The sequence below is a fragment of the Salvelinus namaycush genome, chromosome 29 (assembly GCF_016432855.1).
Source record: "Salvelinus namaycush isolate Seneca chromosome 29, SaNama_1.0, whole genome shotgun sequence".
NCBI classification, from domain to species: domain Eukaryota; kingdom Metazoa; phylum Chordata; class Actinopteri; order Salmoniformes; family Salmonidae; genus Salvelinus; species Salvelinus namaycush.
The window spans coordinates 4,034,102-4,050,038 of record NC_052335.1 but is presented as its reverse complement, the minus strand read 5'-3'; the positions used below and the strand labels follow the sequence as shown (position 1 = coordinate 4,050,038).

Sequence of the window (15,937 nt, the reverse complement as noted above, 5' to 3'; positions counted from 1 at the left end):
AAGCTGCTATATTTGAGGGGTTTAGCGAAGGCGTGTCATTTTTGACCCTCAGGACAAGGGGAGGATACAGAATGTTAAGACTACACAAGGGTTAAGTCCCATAAAAGCGTTGATCCTGATTAGACTCAAACAATAGCGCTGGTTATGAGCAAAGGAAACAGCACTCAGTGCCTGATCCAAGCTGCTCCCATCAAAGGGAACATGTTCTGCTCTTAATTAAACAACAAGTAGTAACTCTCAAGCTCTCTTCTATGTGAGATTAAAACTCTAACGTAAACGCCATGGGAATGCATAGTCTACATTTTGTCTGGTACACTTCATCTTTCTCTCTCTCTATCTCTCTTTCCCTCTTTATATTTCTGTCTCTCCTCTCTCTGTATTGCATTCTCTACCCCTCTCACACTACACTCCACCATCTCTCAATTCCTCCTACCCTGCCTTCCCTCCTTCCCTCCATCCCATTCCCACTGGTAGCCTTCATGTCTAAAAGCATTACAAAGCTGATTTTCCAACCTGACAAGAGGAATCGTACTGGGAAAACGTCCATGAATCCAACAGTTACAGAGCCAAACAGAGCCAGCCTCCACCAAAGCAACTGGATCCTGAGGCAGTACAGGTCTACAATTTATTATAATCATATTCCGAGTAGAGCAGGGATCTAATGCCTGCTAATGTCATTTGTTCATTTATATGGCCAATGTAAATGTAAATTCCTCCCTATCATATTCCAGATAAATCTCTCTCTCTCTCTCTCTCTCTCTCTCTCTCTCTCTCTCTCTCTCTCTCTCTCTCTCTCTCTCTCTCTCTCTCTCTCTCTCTCTCTCTCTCTCTCTCTCTCTCTCTCTCTCTCTCTCTCTCTCTCTCTCAGACTTTCATTAGCCTGTAGTTTGTCAGGTGTAATCACACTATACACCAAGTATTTCATGTCACACATGGCTGCCATCCTCTACCCCACATAGACTTCCACCAAATACCGACGTTGCAAGTGGCCCATTAGAGTGGACAACAAAGGAGATTCCTTCCTCTTATCTTAAAGAGATTCTCCGGTACCATTGTATACTTTTTAGCCAGTAGTTCTGAAAGTAGCACTCACAAGCCAAAGGTTATGTGCAGATATCTGTGCACCACATCATTGCTCTCTCTCTCTTTGATGTGTCCACTGAGCCATTGGCCCCGCCCTGCAACCTCATTGGATAAAGCTGGACAGGCCTCTTGCAAGCTATTGTTTGATTCATTCAAATGCAAGGGGCTGAAGCTCATTGGCTAGAATCCTGTCTCAGCCTCCAGTATTTATGCTGCAGTAGTTTGTGTCGGGGGGCTAGGGTCAGTCTGTTATATCTGGAGTATTTCTCCAGTCTTATCCGGTGTCCTGTGTCAATTTAAGTTCTCTCTCTCTCTCTCTCTCTCTCTCTCTCTCTCTCTCTCTCTCTCTCTCTCTCTCTCTCTCTCTCTCTCTCTCTCTCTCTCTCGGAGAGACCATGGACCTGCTGTTTTCAACTCTCTGGAGACAGCAGGAGCGGTAGATATACTCTGAATGATCGGCTATGAAAAGTCAACTGACACTTACTCCTGAGGTGCTGACCTGTTGCACCTTCGACAACCACTGTGATTATTGTTATTTGACCCTGCTGGTCATCTATGAACATTGAACATCTTGGCCATGTTTTGTTATAATCTCCACCCGGCACAGCCAGAGGAGGACTGGCCACCCCTCATAGCCTGGTTCCTCTCTAGGTTTCTTCCTAGGTTCTGGCCTTTCTAGGGAGTTTTTCCTAGCCACCGTGCTTCTACACCTGCATTGCTTGCTGTTTGGGGTTTTAGGCTGGGTTTCTGTACAGCCCTTTGTGACATCAGCTGATGTAAGAAGGGTTTTATAAATAAATGTGATTGATTGATTGATTGATATTTTTGTGTTAGAAAAGTCAAAAGGTCGGGGGAGATGGATACATTACATGCATAGGCACTCAGACATGAAGGGTTAAGATGGGTATCGAACATATAACCTTTCTGTCTTTCTTTCTGTCTCCATCATGGGGCGGCAGGTAGCCTAGTGGAAGAAACCTAGAGAGGAACCAGGCTATGAGGGGTGGCCAGTCCTCTTCTGGCTGTGCTGGGTGGAGATTAAATATAAACTCGAAAGAGAAAGGGCTTGATGGCTATTTGGAAGCTATAAGATGGAATGGGACTAATAGAAGAGTTACAAACCTCATCAAATCTGGCCTCATCCTCACAGTTTTCTAGCACGTGCGTGTAGAGCGACAGACCTGAGGGGTGGAAGGACAGAGGTCAGAGGTTAGACAGGTTTCAAAAGGCTCAAATGAAATTACAAAAATAAAAATGCATGTGTGTCAATGAGTCTTGTATATGCATCGAATAACACATTGCAAAGCAAATATATACATCCACTGGACATTTCACACCATTGCTGTTTGGTGCCAAAACACTTGCAAATGTTGGCGTTTCGCAAGCATATTCCTACTGCTAGTTCCACTGTTATTATAAAAAGGTAACACGCAAGAAGAATTAGCAAAATTCTATATTTCAAAGTTAAAATGTATATTATATCGCAGCCCTGACGAAAATCAGAGTGCAGTATAACTGCAGTTAGATTGCAATATAACTCAAATCAAATCACATTTTATTTGTCACATGCACCGAATACAACTTTACCTCTCTACCTGGCTTGATACGATGAGCCAGAGGAGAGAAAGACAGGCAGACAGATAAACGACTAAATTAGGACTCATAATGACACTGAATGTGACAGACAAAAAAGTGAGAGGAAAAGAGAGAGAGAGAACTACATTTCTCTACGCATACATTATGTTTTTAAATAAAAGGAGAAGGAATGATTGTGGATTACAGGAAAAGGAGGGCCCCATTCTCATCGACGGGGTGGTAGTGGAGCAGGTTGAGAGCTTCAAGTTTCTTGGTGTTCACATCACCAACAAACGATCATGGTCCAAACACACCAAGACAGTTGTGAAGAGGGCACCGCAACGCCTATCCCCCCCCAGGAGACTGAAAAGATTTGGTATGTCTCCTCAGATCCTCAAAAAGTTCTACAGCTGCACCATCGAGAGCATCCTGACTGGTTGCATCACCACTTGGTATGGAAACTGCTCGGCCTCCGACTGCAAGGTGCTACAGAGGGTAATGCGTACGGCCCAGTACATCACTGGGGCCAAGCTTCCTGCCATCCAGGACCTCTATACCAGGCGGTGTCAGAGGAAGGCCCTAAAAATTGCCAAAGACTCCAGCCACCCTAGTCATAGATTGTTCTCTCTGCTACCGCAGGGGAAGCAGTACCGGAGAGGCAAGTCTAGGTCCAAAAGGCTTCAAAACAGCTTCTACCCCCAAGCCATAAGACTCCTGAACATCTAATCAAATGGTTACCCGGACTATTTGCACCCCCCCATTTGAGATTTTTCAAAGTAGCTACCCTTTGCCTTGATGACAGCTTTGCACACTCTTGGCATTCTCTCAACCAGCATCATGAAGTAGTCACCTGGAATGCATTTCAAATACCAGGTGTGCTTGTTAAAAGTTAATTTGTGGAATTTTTTCCTTCTTAATGCGTTTGTGTTGTGTTGTGACAAGGTAGGGAACTCCTTCAAGACTGTTGGAAAAACATTCCTCATGAAGCTGGTTGAGAGAATGCCAAGAGTGTGCAAAGCTGTTATCAAGGCAAAGGGTGGCTAATTTGAAGAATCTGAAACATAAAATATATACTTTTTTGGTTACTAAAAGATTACATGTGTTCTTTCATAGTTGTGATGTCTTCTCTATTATTCTACAATGTAGAAACATTTTAAAATAAAGAAAACTCTGGAATTAGTAGGTGTGTCCAAACTTTTGACTGGTACTGTACATATTACCTTAATTACCTAAACTAACCTGTACCCCCGCACATTGACTCGGTACCGGTACCCCCTGTATATAGCCTCATTATTGTTATTTTATTGTTGCTCTTTTATTTTTTTACTTTAGTTAAGTTAGTAAATATTTTTCTTAACTCTTATTTTTCTTAAAACTGCATTGTTGGTCAAGGGCTTGCAAGTAAGCAGTTATTCTGCAATTACTACGTCCAAAATACCAGTCGACTGCAGTTACTGCACTTTTTACTGCAATCTTTTTTGTAAGGGAGACCCAGTAATTTAGTTAGAAGAGCAGTAATTAGAATGTTCTATGTTGAGTGGAGTTTTCCTAATACTGTATCTTTATTTGTTAAATGTTTGTGATATGACATTCTGAGATGTTGAAATGTATTATGTATTGGCCATTGATATGATATTATTGATTGTGAAGGAAATCATTCGTGTTAATGAATGAAATACCTGTTTAGGTGCATTTTGGATTATTCCAGTGTCAGGGGTTGGGCTTTTTTCCTTTTGAAGTGGCTAATTTTTAGGAGAGCTTTGGCAGGAGTGACATTTTGCCAGGTGTGTTACTAGCACTTTGTCAAAGATTTAGGCGCTCTGCCTTAGAAGCCTTTCACTTCTGTGAATTGGCTGTTGCATTTATTTGACTTGTTTGTTATTTTTGTCAGTCAAGTGTTCATGAATATCAGTATTCATGGTTCCAGCTCACCTTCTGCACCTGTAAACGAATACCACCATTTTGCACGTGAATTCCATCTGACTCCTCATGCTTCGTACCCCTGACAAGACCGTAGAGTCCACTATCTTACAAGATCTTACAAGATAAATGTGTCAGACTAAGTGGAAAGGGCAAGACAGAGTAATGGGGCTATAATAACCTAATGACAAACATAAAACCACACTTGGTTTGATACGAGGAGCCAAAGGAGAGAAAGACAGGCAGACAGATAAACGACTAAATTAGGACTCACGAAACAGAGAGGGAGGAAAAGAGATAGAGAGAACTACATCTCTCTATGCAGACAGTATGTTTTTAAAGAAAAGGAGAAGCATGAACACAGCAATACCTCCATTATAATTCAATTACCACTGTCTGAATTTGTAGCTAAACATCCTTTTACATTTTCAGTCGGGTTGTTTAAGAAATGATGCACCAAAATACGCTGAGTATACAAAACATTAAGGACACCTGCTCGTTCCATGACATAGATAGACTGACCAGGTGAATCCAGGTGAAAGCTATGATCCCTTATTGATGTAACTTATTAAATCCCTCCAATCAGTGTAGATGAAGGGGAGCAGACAGGTTAAAGAAGGATTTTTAAGCCTTGAGACAATTGAGACATGGATTGTGTATGTGTGCCAATCAGAGGGTGAATGGGCAAGACAAAAGTTCTCAGGGCCTTTGAATGGGGTATGGTAGTAGGTGTCAGGCGATTTGTGTCACGAACTGCAACGCTGCAGGGTTTTTCCACACTCAACAGGTTCCCGTGTGTATCAAGAATGGTCCACCACCCGTAGGACAGCCAGCCAACTTGACAAAACTGTGGGAAGCATTGGAGTCAGCACGGGCCAGCATCCCTGTGGAACGCCTACGATACCTTATAGAGTCCATTCCCCGACAAATTGAGGCTGGACTCAGGGCAAAAGGGCAACTCAATATTAGGAAGGTGTTCCTAAAGTTTGGCATATTCAGTGTACGTACAGTACGAAAACAAACACATTAAATACAGTGCCTATTGGGTCTATTCTTTGTGAATGAGGCAACGAATACAGCTGTGAGTATTTCTGGGTAAGTCACTAAGAGCTTTCTACACCTGAATTGTGCAACATTTGCCCATTATTCTTTTCATAATTCTTCATGCTCTGTCAAATTGATTGTTGATCATTGCTAGACAATCATTTTCTGGTCTTGCCATAGATTTTCAAGTAGATTTAAGTCAAAACTGTAACTCCGCCACAGGAACATCCACTGTCTTCTTGGTATGCAACGCCAGTGTATATTTGGCCTTGTGTTTTAGGTTACTGTCCTGCTGAAAGGTGAAATTATCTCCCAGTGTCTGGTGGAAAGCAGGCTGAACCAGGTTTTCCTTTAGGATTTTATCCTGTGCTTAGCTCCATTCAGTTGATTTATTTTTTATCCTGAAAAACTCCCAAGTTCTTGCCAATGACAAGCATACCCATAACATGATGCAGCCACCACCGTGCTTGAAAATATGAAGCGTGGTACTCAGTGATGTGTTGTGTTGGATTTGCCCCAAACATAACACTTTGTAATCAAGACATAAAGTTAATTTCTTTGCAACATATTTAGGAGTTTTTCTTTAGTGCCTTGTTGCAAACAGGAAGCATGTTTTGGAATATTTCATTCTGTACAGGCTTCCTTCTTTTCACTGTGTCATTATGGTTAGTATTGTGGTGTAACTACAATGTTGTTGATCCATCCTCAGTTTTCTCCACAGCCATTAAACTCTGTAACTGTTTTAAAGTCACCATTTGCTTCATCTCTGTATCTCACACATACAACTATCATACAATTATCTGTAAGTTCCCTCAGTCTAGCAGTGAATTTCAATCACAGATTCAACCACAAAGACCAGGGAGGTTTTCCAATGCCTCGTAAAGAAGGGCACCTATTGGTAGCTAAAAAACGAATTTTAAAAAGCAAACACCTTTGAGCATGGTGAAGTTATTAACTACTCTTTGGTTGGTGTATCAATACACCCAGTCACTACAAAGATACAGACGTCCTTCCTAACTGCCAGAGAGGAAGGAAACCGCTCAGGGAGTCCAATGGTGATTTTAAAACAGTTACAGAGTGTAATGGCTGTGATAGGAGGAAACTGATAATGTATGAACAACATTGTAGTTCCTCGACCACAATACTAACCTAATTGATAGAGTGAAAAGAAGAAAGCCTTTACAAAATAATATTCCAAAACATGCATCTTGTCTCTGTAATTCTTATCAAATTCGAATAAAAACAAAACAAAAACTTGTTTTAAATAGGCTATGTCTAGATACAGTTACAGGCACCATCATTAATCCCTGTGGGCGTATAATACAGACAAGCCAACTTAGACTATGGATGGTTTTACGTACAGCTGAAGACGGACGTTTACATACACCTTAGCCAAATACATTTAAACTCAGTTTTTCACAATTCCTGACATTCAATCCCATTAAAATGTCCCTGTTTTAGGTCAGTTAGGATCACCACTTTATTTTCAGAATGTGAAGTGTCAAAATAATAGTAGACAGAATGATTTATTTCAGCTTTTACTTTTATCACATTCCCAGTGGGTCAGAAGTTTACATACACTCAATTAGTATTTGGTAGCATTGCCTTTAAATTGTTTAACTTGGGTCAAACGTTTCGAGTAGCCTTCCACAAGCTTCCCAAAATAAGTTGGGTGAATTTTGGCCCATTCCTCCTGACAGAGCAGGTGTAACTGAGTCAGGTTTGTATGCCTCCTTGCTTGCACACGCTTTTTCAGTTCTGCCCACAAATTTTCTATAGGATTGAGGTCAGGGCTTTGTGATGGCCACTCCAATACCTTGACTTTGTTGTCCTTAAGTCATTTTGCCACAACTTTGGAAGGATACTTGGGGTCATTGTCCATTTGGAAGACCCATTTACGACCAAGCTTTAACTTCCTGACTGACGTCTTGAGATGTTGCTTCAATATATCCACATAATTTCCCTTCCTCAAGATGCCATCTGTTTTGTGAAGTGCACCAGCCCCTCCTGCAGCAAAGCACCCCCACAACATGATGCTGCCACCCCCATGCTTCACAGTTGGGATGGTGTTCTTCGGCTTGCAAGCCTCCCCCTTTTTCCTCCAAACATAACGATGGTCATTATGACCAAACAGTTCTATTTTTGTTTCATCAGACCAGAGGACGTTTCTCCAAAAAGTACGATCTTTGTCCCCATGTGCAGTTGCAAACCGTAGTCTGGCTTTTTATGGCGGTTTTGGAGCAGTGGCCTTTCAGATTATGTGAAATAATCTGTCTGTAAACAATTGTTGGAAAAATTACTTGTGTCATGCACGAAAGTAGATGTCCTAACCGACTTGCCAAATCTATAGTTGTGGATAGGGTTGAAAAACTAGCTTTAATGACTCCAACCTAAGTGTATGTAAACTTCCAACTTCAACTGTACATCCAAACTTTTCACAGAAGCTGGATAAAGATCCAATATAAAGAGAAAGGGGGAATGTCTACTCACCGTTATACTGCTGGGAAATGTCATGTTTTTTAACCTTCATGGTACCATCTTACTGATCATATTTGCACTTCTCCAGAAATAACAGACGAAATTGCATTGAATTCAAGCTATGTTCGTTTTCAAAGGTTAACCCATGGACGATGAATCTCTAAGTTTGTTTTTTATCAAATTAAACGAAAAGGCGGGAAACCAATATATGAAAAAATATATATAATAATTATAGGAAACTCATTGGCACAAAAGGCAGATCTCTCCTTCCATGAGCACTGTGCGTCATGGCTGGATAGCCTGCCCTTCCGATCTCAAAATCCATATCATTATCAACTGTGTAACTGTTAAGACCTGGTTTTTGTGGGTCTTATAACTTCCCATTACCACTGCATGAAATTCTCACTTTTACGCTTGTTTTTGAAGGACACACCTTAAATATTTCCACCATTCCCACCCACCTCAGTGCAAACGAGCTGATGATAGACAGGTAAATTGCCAAACCTGGCGTTAGGGCTGGAAAATGCCAGTGCACCAGATTTACATGACTAAATTGCACACTAACGTGCGTTTGATACTTGCGTCACATTAGCACTAGCTGAAAATAGAGGCCATTATGTTATGTAAGTACTCTTAACACCAAACAATTCAAATAAAACAAGGCATCGGGAGTGAGAGATAAAAAAAACTTGGAATGTGGGACCATGGCAGAGATATAAATGACAAAGGCAAAGAGGAGCAAATCAAATCAAAATCAAATCAAGTTTATTTTATATAGCCCTTCGTACATCAGCTAATATCTCGAAGTGCTGTACAGAAACCCAGCCTAAAACCCCAAACAGCAAGCAATGCAGGTGTAGAAGCACGGTCAATAAAAACAGAAAGAGAGAGAGACAGAGACAGACAGACGTAAGGAGATTGAGAGAGAGAAAATGAGAAAACACCTACAGCGAGGTACATCAATCAATATACTATGGTGAATAGTAGACACGGGGACAGTCTGTGCACTTTCAATTTCCTGGGGATTTATAGAATGAGAGCGTTTTTTTTACTAATATCTTACGAAAGTGTGAAAGTAAAAGGTTATACCAGCAGAGCAGAGGGAAAAAATACACCCGCAGTGTTCTGTAACAAAAAAAAGATTTACAGGAAAGGGAGCGTTCAGCAACCTGTTTCATTTCTACAATTTAGCAGAGGAACAGAAATAAACAAATTGAGTGACAGAGAGGGAGGGAGAGAGTCCCTTTCATAACTATTTCAAATTTGAGAGAGAGAGAGATATAATATACAAAATATATATATATATATTGTATATATATATACAAAATCACTTTTGTATGTTATCTACCTCACTTGCTTTGGCAATGTTAACACATGTTTCCCATGCCAATAAAGCCCCTTGAATTGAATTGAATTGAATTGAATTGAATTGAGAGAGAGAGAGAGAGAGAGAGAGAGAGAGAGAGAGAGAGAGAGAGAGAGAGAGAGAGAGAGAGAGAGAGAGAGAATGATCCTAAGCAGGCAGAATGATAACAACTTCTTTGCGAATCAAGTAATCTGTAATTGAATCTCAACCAGAGTGAATCTGACACAGTTCCGTGATGGTGGAAATAATCATTTAATTTCTCATTTATTTTATATACAGCGTAACACATTGGCTGTGCTAACTTCGCCTCAGGCCCGGGAAGAGAAGACAAGCATTACCATCAAGCCCTATTACAGTGCAGTAGAAGTTGGAGTATCTGGCTTTAGAATAGGGAAGTGCTAGACTTCACAACTGGGCTAATGAAGATAACAAAGCCCCAAACAATCTATTTTTACCAGCGGGCAATTCAACACCTTTCCAAAATTATGTTGGTGAAATATTCATGCTGTCATTCAACACATGGTGACAATAGATTTGGGAAAATATTTGGCCTTTGTGGACAGACTACCAATCACTGAAATGTACAGTACCAGTCAAAAGTTTAGGCAGACCTACTAATTCCAGGGTTTTTCTTTATTTTTACTATTTTATACATTGTAGAATAATAGTGAAGACATCAAAACTATGAAATAACACACATGGAATCATGTAGTAACCAAAAAAGTGTTAAACAAATCAAAGTAAATGTAATATTTGAGATTCTTCAAAGTAGCCATCCTTTGCCTTGATGACAGCTTTGCACACTCTTGGCATTCTCTCAACCAGCTTCACCTGGAATGATCTTCCAACAGTCTTGAAGAAGTTCCCACATATGCTGAGCACTTGTTAGCTGCTTTTCCTTCACTCTGCAGTCCAGCTCATCCCAAAGCATCTCAATTGGGTTGAGGTCGGGTGATTGTGGAGGCCAGGTCATCTGATGCAGCACTCCATCACTCTCCTTCTTGGTCGAATAGCCCTTACACAGCCTGGAAATGTGTTGGGTCATTGTCCTGGTGAAAAACAAATGATAGTCCCACTAAGCGCAAACCCGATGGGATGGCGGATCGCTGCAGAATGCTGTGGTAGCCATGCTGGTTAAGCGTGCCTTGAATTCTAAATAAATCACAGACAGTGTCACCAGCAAAGCACCCCCACACCATCACACCTCCTCCATGCTTCACAGTGGGAACCACACATGCAGAGATCATCCATTCACCTACTCACAAAGACAGAGCGGTTGGAACCAAAAATCTCAAATCTGGACTAATCAGACCAAAGGACAGATTTCCACCGGTCTAATGTCCATTGCTCATGTTTCTTGACCCAAGCAAGTCTCTTCTTATTATTGGTGTCCTTTAGTAGTGATTTCTTTGCAGCAATTCAACCATGAAGGCCTGATTCACACAGTCTCCTGTGTGAATGATGTTGAGATGTGTCTGTTACTTGAACTCTATGAAGGATTTATTTGGACTGCAATTTCTGAGGCTGGTATCTCTAACGAACTTATCCTCTGCAGCAGAGGTAACTCTGGGTCTTCCTTCCCTGTGGCGGAAATGAGAGCCAATTTCATCATAGCGCTTGATGGTTTTTGCGAACGCGCTTGATGACACTTTCAAAGTTCTTGAAATATTCCGCATTGACTGACCTTCATGTCTTAAAGTAATGATGGACTGTCGTTTCTCTTTGCTTATTTGAGCTGTTCTTGCCATAATATGGACTTGGTCTTTTACCAAATAGGGCTATCTTCTGTATACCACCCATACCTTGTCACAACACAACTGATTGCCTCAAACGCATTAAGAAGGAAAGAAATTCCACAAAATAACTTTAACAAGGCACACATGTTAAATGAAATGCCTTCCAGGTTACTACCTCATGAATCTGCCAAGAGTGTGCAAAGCTGTCATCAAGGGAAAAGGGTGGCTACTTTGAAGAATCTGAAATATAACATGTTTTTATTTGTTTAACACTTTTTTGGTTACTACATGATTCCATATGTGTTATTTCATAGTTTTGATGTCTTCACTATTATTCTACAATGTAGAAAATAGTAAAAAATAAAGAAAAACCTTGGAACGAGTAGGTGTGTCCAAACTTTTGACTGGTACTGTATGTACTGTTCAGCACAGCATGTGTATGTTCAGGTTTTTGTACTGTATATCTGGACTTAGAGCATATATTATCTTAAGCTTCTACTTAATAGACACACTTGTCAATCTATATGTTCCCCCCACTGGATAGATGTCTGACTCTGTGGTTACTGGTAACAAAGCTTACATAACCTTCCCCAGTGTCTGTCCCTGTAAGGGATATAGGTTGGCCTGCCCAGAGGGGCAGGGGCTTCCTGAGAGAACCCTTCCTCTCCAGACAGGAAACAGTCTGATTTTAAAGTACCCAGGAGGCCTTGCTGACAGCCTGTACCAGAGACCAGGCAAGGAGTTATCAACAACATCTCAAACACCAGAGAGAGAGGGGTGGATAGGGAAGGAAAGAGAGAGGGAGATGGAGAAGGACAGGGAGGGGGAGGGAGACAGAGAGTCTGTTAAATCAGACACATGGCCATTCTGCCGCCCTAGGCGAGACATACAAATTGCAGCCCCTACAAGAATAGCCCCAGTAAGCAAAATGATGTTGAAAATAATCTAAAACACATATTTTTCCAGACGTTGAAGTTAGGTTCAATTTAGGATCTGAATGAAAGGTGAAAATACGTATTTTCCGGATGCTGAAATCAAGTTAATTTTCCATTCTGAATGAAAGATGAAAATTGGTATTTTACAGATATTGAGAACACGTATTTTCCGGGCGTTCATTTTTGGTTCTGAATGAAAGTTGCAAATATGTCATTTATAGACGTCTATGTTTGGGCCAAATAAAGGCTATTCCAGACCGGACAACATCTGAAACAAACATAGACGTCTTTGATTAGTTCAGATTTGGTCCGGACCGGACAAAAAAACAATGTCCATGGACGTGGAAATCAATGCTGGTCCGGACTGCACCAAAAAAAGAATTCCAGTCTGGACAGGACCAAAACAATACGTCCAAAATGTGTTAGCGTCAAGTCCGTGCTTACTGAGGTATAGCCTACAAAAGGGATGGGCAATTCCAGTCCTTGGGGGCCGGAGTGGTGTCACACTTATTCCCCATCCCTAGTCAACACAACTGATTAAACGAATTGCATTCTAAACAGAAGATCATGATTAGATGATTATTGGTGTCAGATGTGTTAGCTGGGGCTGGGGCAAAACTGTGACACCAATCAGGCCACAGAGGACTGGAGTTGCCCATTTCTGGCCTACAGTGTCACCTGAAATTTAATTTTAGTAATGCCCATCTATGTGGTAGGCCTACCGTTTGTTAAAAAAAAACACAACCAAAAAAAGACGTCCAAAAGACATCGGCCTTAGTCTGTGTTTAGTGGGGCGTAGCCTACCATGTCACCCGCGATTGAATATTATGAATGCCCATCCATGTGGTAGGTCGTTGCATGGGCTTTATCAGTGCTGATTCCTGTCTCTAATCAATGTGGCTATTTAAGCTCTGAATATCAGCTACCCAACTTTATAAAGAGGAGTTATCCTGAGCCCATTTGCAATGTGTTTGCACAGTGGGAAATGCAGAAGCATTTTCTTTTTCGCTATGATCAGCTCATAGAACAAGTACAGATACAAAATTGAAACCACTGATCATGACAATTTAGTCCACGGGATGAAACTCCTGGACAGCAGTTGTGAGTAGCGTGATTGTCCATTTCATAGTGTCCATTTTACTTTGACCTGTCCTGTTTTTTGTTAACATGTCAGCTAATCTTTTATTTGATTGGGCGCCATTTAGTTTAGGCTATTTGATCGGAGAAACCGGCATGATGTAAAATGTTTGTCTCATTACATTATCTCCAGCCTGTACGCTACAGAAAATACCACATACTCTTTCTACCATATTTTATATCTGCTACATGATTTATGTTAGATAATTTTTTGGTCGGGGTGTTGGTGGAGCGCCACAGTAATGCGTCTCTCCAACAGCACCATGGAGAGTCACGCTGGGAATGGTAAATATTTTGTCTCCCTGCCAATGCTTATCACAGTTCCGCAGCAGCACTCACCTAAAAAAAACATATGCCACCGGTTGAGAGAAATCGTTTTTTGGGGGTGCAGAATTATGTGAGGTTTTATGTGTGGTGGGATGTCAATTTAGCTCAGAAAATGCCGCCTTCGTCAATCTGCCGCCATGGGCGGCCGCATATTCCTGCCCAATGAGCGGGCCGGCCCTGTTACTAAGTTGTTGCCTATTTCACTGACATCCTAAATTAATAGTTCAGAAACCGAACATCTTATATGGTTCCTTAATTAAACTGAACAACAAACCACATAATATACGGTTTCAGTGCCAGACAGCTTATACAGCAGGTGTCGACTTCAACTGGTAAAACGGCAGGCATGCACCTATGGCCAATAACTGTTTAAGCAGGGTTACTGTGTAAACAGTTATTGGCCTTTCTTCTACAAACAAGTAGGCTACTCATTGTCATAAAGAGTTATCACAACACTTCTTTCAATTACTAGTTCAGCATTGTGATGTCATAAATGTTAACAACAAACAATAGTCACTGTGATGTCATAATAGAGTTATTAACCAATTATTTGACATTGTGATGTCATAAAAGTTTATCGCTGCAACCAGCGGCAAATTCAAAATTGGCTATATCATAAAAATCTGGCAAAAGGTTAGCAGTATGGTTAAGATTAAGGTTAATGTCTGCATGCACACACACACACAGGCTGTCTCAAAAATCAGAATTTGCTCTCCATGGTGCTGAAACGAGCAAACAATTAAAACAGAAAACACACACACAATTCCCTCCACACGAACGCGTAGCAGTCTAGCCTTCATCTGCAGTACTTATATTGTTAATTCGTTTAATTGTTGCATTGGGATTACCAATCTGTTTCCAATCAGACCTGCCTGGCCAGGGGAGTTGGCCCTAATGGACCACCGACCACGGGACAGCTTCCTTATGAGAGTCTCATTCCTTTCCGTGATGAAAATCAATGGTTTTTGATACTGTAAGACCCAGCTCAGCTGAGCGCATTGCAAGGGAGGCTAGCCACCGTGGAGAAAGATGAGAGCTGTAGACGGTTAAAAAACGATGTCCTATCTAAAATTACTCAATAAATCATTATTTATTTATGGGCATTATGTATTCCAATGCGTAAAAGCGCTCCGCGCCTCCACAATCCGTGTCTCTCTCCATCACCTCCTGGGATTGCGGAGGCAGACAGGGGTTTCCCTAACTTTTCAGCGCAACCACAGGAGACGCGTCACCACATTGAGGGTTTACCTATCCACATACTCATACACCAAATCACATTGATCACATCGCAAACTCCTAGGCACTGCGCAATCAGTATGACTATTCCTATTGGGTAATAGAGAGAGAAAACATCCCGGACAAAGCATCTGTAGTGATAATAAAGTATTTGAGTTTGTTACCTCGAAATGTGACTTTGGCGATTCTGTCACCCTTTCCACGAAGGTCCCGGATCGTCTTTAGGTGGACTAGAAGAGCCATGTCAACTTCGGTACAATACAGCACTTCAGGAAAAAATGAACTACAGTATTTTCCGTCACAGAGCAAAAAACTCGTATATTCTGCTGATAAGTGTATCAACCAAATGTTCAATGATCTCTGAACCTAGACCCTCTCATTGCGTCTTTGGTGAAACAAAATCTCCTTCCATTCCGCATGAAGCATCTGCTTTATCTCCTTTGACAGAAAGAAAGGAAGGATGGCCAATTACTCATAAGCTTTCGTTTTATCCCGCGCTATATGCTTCGTGACTGCTGCTCCAGGTGCCTGACTGGCGCGTGTGGTGAAGACAGGGGTCTGCGCTTCGACTCAACGTCATACCGAGGGAAGGGGCGGGAGAAAGGGTCTTGGACAGGGAGGGTTGCATTCTCAGAGAAAAAATGTTTACCATTGTTGAGAAGAAATTCACTATACAGAATATTTTGTGTATGTATTGATATGTAGGATATGTGTGCCGTTTTTACATGTATGTAGTTCTGTCCTTGAGCTGTTCTTGTCTATTAATGTTCTGTATTATGTCATGTTTCATGTTCTGTGTGGACCCCAAGAAGAGTAGCTGCGGCTTTCGCAACATATCCTAATAAAATACCAAAATACAGGATGGGGTATCAATATTAAAAGTCTGTTTGGGAATTCAATTTTATTTCATTTTGTTAATACCAAAAGAGCCACTAACAGTTTTGAACATGCATCAATAGGCTAGGCCTACATGCCAATTGATTTGTGTGATTTGTGCTTATCTAATGCTAGATGAAAATGATGTTGTGACTTAGCTACATTTATCTTGTAGGGTACATAGGCTAGGCATACCTTGTAAGAATTTGTATCTGTCAGTGGCA

The 15,937-nt window shown here is 41.2% G+C and overlaps 1 protein-coding gene across 1 annotated transcript in view; it reads right to left on the bottom strand.

Moving 5' to 3' along the window:
- The window catches only part of LOC120024315 (otoferlin), a 127,338-nt gene extending 112,258 nt beyond the window's left edge, over positions 1–15,080 (bottom strand). Inside the window, exons 1-2 of the mRNA XM_038968533.1 lie at positions 15,002–15,080; positions 2,206–2,264 (exon numbers count right to left, since the gene is read on the bottom strand). Coding sequence (XP_038824461.1) covers positions 2,206–2,264; positions 15,002–15,080 — 138 coding nt within the window. The remainder of the gene's footprint in view (positions 1–2,205; positions 2,265–15,001) is intronic.
- Between the last annotated feature and the right edge of the window lie 857 nt (positions 15,081–15,937).